The sequence below is a fragment of the Drosophila arizonae genome, chromosome X, assembly GCF_054131065.1.
Source record: "Drosophila arizonae isolate 15081-1271.41 chromosome X, UAZ_ARI_1.0, whole genome shotgun sequence".
Lineage (NCBI taxonomy): Eukaryota > Metazoa > Arthropoda > Insecta > Diptera > Drosophilidae > Drosophila > Drosophila arizonae.
The window spans coordinates 15906728-15910675 of record NC_142927.1 but is presented as its reverse complement, the minus strand read 5'-3'; the positions used below and the strand labels follow the sequence as shown (position 1 = coordinate 15910675).

The window sequence follows — 3948 nt, the reverse complement described above, 5'->3', positions numbered from 1 at the left end:
GAGTTCTCTTGTTTTCGTTTACGCTCCTTTTGGGCTGGGTGGGGGAGGTGCTGTTGTTTTTATTGTGAGGCCAGGGGCACTTAATTTAATTGTTGTGCCGAGTGCTACCTGCATGCAATCCATATCCATGCGGCAACAGGCAGCAACATGTCCGCCAGGCCTGACAAATCGCTGCGACGCGACCAATCCATCAAATCAAAAAAACTGTCTACCTGTCGTGCCACTTGCCACTTGCCGCTGCTGCTGCTGCAGTTGCAGAGCCAACGGGCCGCAGGTTAGAGCCAGCGACCCAGACGCTTGTTGATTGGTTTATGGCTATTCGCTTATCGCAGTTGCAGTTGCCTCTACACTGCCCCTGCTGCATCAACAGCACACTCTCTCCGTTTCCCTCCCTCTCTCTCACTCTCTTTCACTCGCGCTCTTATCAGTGTGTGCGAATGTAAATGCCAGTTACTCAGCTGCTTCACTGTTGGCAGCCCGCCGATAAGCCGCACTTGAACTTGGCTTCGTGTTGACCGAAAACTGTTTGCTTAGACAACATCTGAGTAGATGCTTAAGCAAAGCCGATTCGATTTTATATATATAACGAATACATGAACGCTATATACACATATTGTATATATGTATACATAAGGATGATGGATTCACTTTACTGCGACCAAAAATATAAAATAAATAAAAATAGAATTTGCATTCAAAAATTATATGTAAATTCCATAGTAATTTTTCATTTTTTATTTAATTATTTATATAATTTTGTCTTTTTTGAATCTTTTTGAGTCTCTAATAAATTTAGACGCTGTAAAATGCAATGCTTGGATTTTTAATAGTCTAAAAAGTTTTTTTTAGTAAAAACTGATAAATTAATATTAACACATAACAGACTATGCTTTATATAGAGATATAATAACCTATTATTAATTAGCCATACATATAATATCATTAACTAATAAACTAAGGGTTTCTCCATACTTATATTAAACCTAAGCAAACACACGGATATATTTTCATATCAATGTAAGATATTATGTTTTCCATATTATTTTTATACAAATAAAAAAAGAATACAAAAGATTGAACATAATTTTTACAAAGGATGCTTTCCTGTTGGGATTTCATTAGGTCTTAAAAATACAGGAAAAAGCCTTTCAATAAAATTTTGTTGTCTATATATTATTTTTGTGTTTAGCAGATTAGATTTAGATTGTATTAATATTTTCGTAGTTTTAATGGCGTTCCCCGCTTCGTTTTATACTATATAAAGACCCAATTTATACATCATATTATAAGCTTAATCTAATTATTGCCTTTAACTTATTCCTATATCATTTAGACACAATTTGAGCTCTTGCATGAACATCTTTGATATGTATTTGATTATTATGAATATATGATGCAAGTATCTCAGCGGGCCACTGATATTTTAAATTTTATTATTATTCTTTATTAATTATAATGATTAATGCAGAAATATAGGAAGAACATATTATTATTAATAATTATTATATTATTATTCTTATGATTAATTATTATATTATAATCATTTTTTTTGATTTTTTTCAAATATATATTATCCGAGTTTGTTGTTAGTTGGAAACAATCGTATATTAAATTATATATAAAAGTTATATGCAGATAATGTATATAAAGATAGTATATACTATATTTGTATATATAATATATAATCTATCAATTGATTTATATAATATTATAAAATGGTCGTACTCTTAGAATATTTATAATTTAGTCTGAATGCCTGAGAGACTTTTGGTTTTCTACATCAGCATAGGACACGGATGATATGGATATGGTGACTCTATTCACTTTCAGGTGTGCCAGCTTATATAATACATATATATACATATATACATACATATATATAAACACATATCGAATCATTCAATGGCTAAATCGGAAACAGAAGTGGGCAGGTCAGACCGATGCTGATGGGTCAGTTAAAACCCAAACAAGTCGCACGCTAATCCGTTTGTTTACGTGACTCGGTCTGGTAGGGTTAGCCGGGTAGGGCAGGTAGTGGGCCAGGTAGGCGTTGCATGTGGTCGCCGCACAATGGAGATCATAAAATGGTCGCTAGTTGATTCATAATGGGACTTGACCTGCGCGGGTTGGGCAGGGTCGGGTTCGTGGTGCGTGGTGCGTGCCTTGGCCATCTATAAAAGCGAGGCGCAAGCAAATTACGGACAGCAATTGCAGTACTGATTTCGGGGCGAGCAGATCGATAGACGAAGGCGATAAGTGAAAGCGCAAACAGACTATGGATCAGAGCAACCTTTATCTGCACAAGTTTTACACCCAGCTGGGCCACTACCCACTCCACGGCATCGGCGTGCATCCGAGCAAGCTGCCCGCCTTGCACAGCCACAAGCCGGAGCAGATCGATGAGCTGGTCGCTGTGGAGTTGCAGCACCTGAAGACGCACTATGCGGACGAGGAGCAGCGCTACGTGGACCAAATGCTCATCGAGAATCCCATTGTGGTGGAGCGACGTGCACCACCAACCACCAAGCCGCAGGCCACACAGGTCCATCCCATGCAGACGAAGACGCAGAGCCAGACCTCGACTGGTGGCAACAGCCGTGATGCACAGCGTCAGCGGGCAGAGTCCTGTCGCAAGTCGCGCTACAACAACAAGATCAAGAAGGCCAAACTGCGCTTCCGCCACAAGTTCGTCTGCAGCCAGCTGACGGAGAGCGCGGGCGCACTGGACTACATGCGCGACGTGATCGCCCAGGCGGAGGCGCAGCTCATGGCGCGCGGCTTCAGTCGAGTCGCCCTGGAGCGCATGCGTCAGAACTTCGGCGTGGATCGCTGTGGTGCAGCGTTAGCCACCAACATGGACCACTGAGGACAGAGACCACCTGGCATTATAGATAATGCTAGCCTATAGTTGTACAAAGAGACAGAGTCGCAGAGAGAGAGAGAGAGAGCTAGATATTTAAGTTATTTTGTAAGCCAAGTTATCGTATTATTAACAATTTTTTTTATTGTTTTTAAATAAATATAGAAAAATATTAAAAATAATTAATCAAGCTGTTTACTTTGTATGGGGTGATCTTACTACCGATAACTATATTGCAGTTATCGATAACACTAATATTCAATCAGATTTGCTTTTTGATAATGAAAATAATGAATTCGAAGAGAACTGTAAGTTAACTTCACTTGAAGACCTTTGACTTACTAAAATATCTCGAAGGCAACGTGGGAGATGCCAAGGCCGCAATAATATTGCATATGTTGGACAGAATCATCTAAGACTGAAGCACTGTGAGGAATATTTATGTATATAAATATGCAAGGTTTTTCATATATCATACATACGGGCTGTAGCTTTAAAGTAAACTAAACAAGTAAGAAGGCTCCAGTCGAGACTGCTCGACTAGGAGATACCCTGAACCCTCCAAGCTAATATTCTAATCATTCTGGACATCTTTTATGCATATACATGCACTTATAAGCACGCGCTCTGCTGACTGCGCAGTTAGCAGCGGCTGCGCTTGGGCTGCGCTGCAATGTGAGGAATATTATGAGAATTTATTCCTTGAATAATTTCTTTTATAGACATACAATCTTATTGAAACTTTCAGAGCGTAATCATATGGTTAAAATGTGTGCACATTCCAAAACACAAGTCTCTAGTACTTGAAACGCGTTTTTTACAAATTGGTGGCGAAGGGGGCGTGGTATATAAACTCTGTAGATTGCAAAATCTTTGTATCCATTAACTTTATATACAACGCAAATTTGAAGTCTCCAGGTCTAAAAGTGTGCAAATTAGGCTGAAAAAAAATGTCGATTTTTCGATTATTCTCGATAAAAAAGTTATTGGACGAGTTATCGAAAAAATAAGACAAACTTGTACTGCCTATGGTATACACGAGTATGCATGCCAAATTTCAGCTCTCTAGCTCTTATATATTCTGAGAT

At 38.8% G+C, this 3948-nt stretch overlaps 1 protein-coding gene across 1 annotated transcript; it reads left to right on the top strand.

The window, feature by feature from the left end:
• Positions 1 to 2193: 2193 nt before the first annotated feature.
• On the top strand, positions 2194 to 3042 carry sisA (sisterless A). The gene has a single exon (XM_018014093.2). The coding sequence runs from the start codon at positions 2276 to 2278 to the stop codon at positions 2864 to 2866; it is 591 nt and encodes a 196-aa protein (XP_017869582.1). The 5' UTR covers positions 2194 to 2275; the 3' UTR covers positions 2867 to 3042.
• Positions 3043 to 3948: the final 906 nt, after the last annotated feature.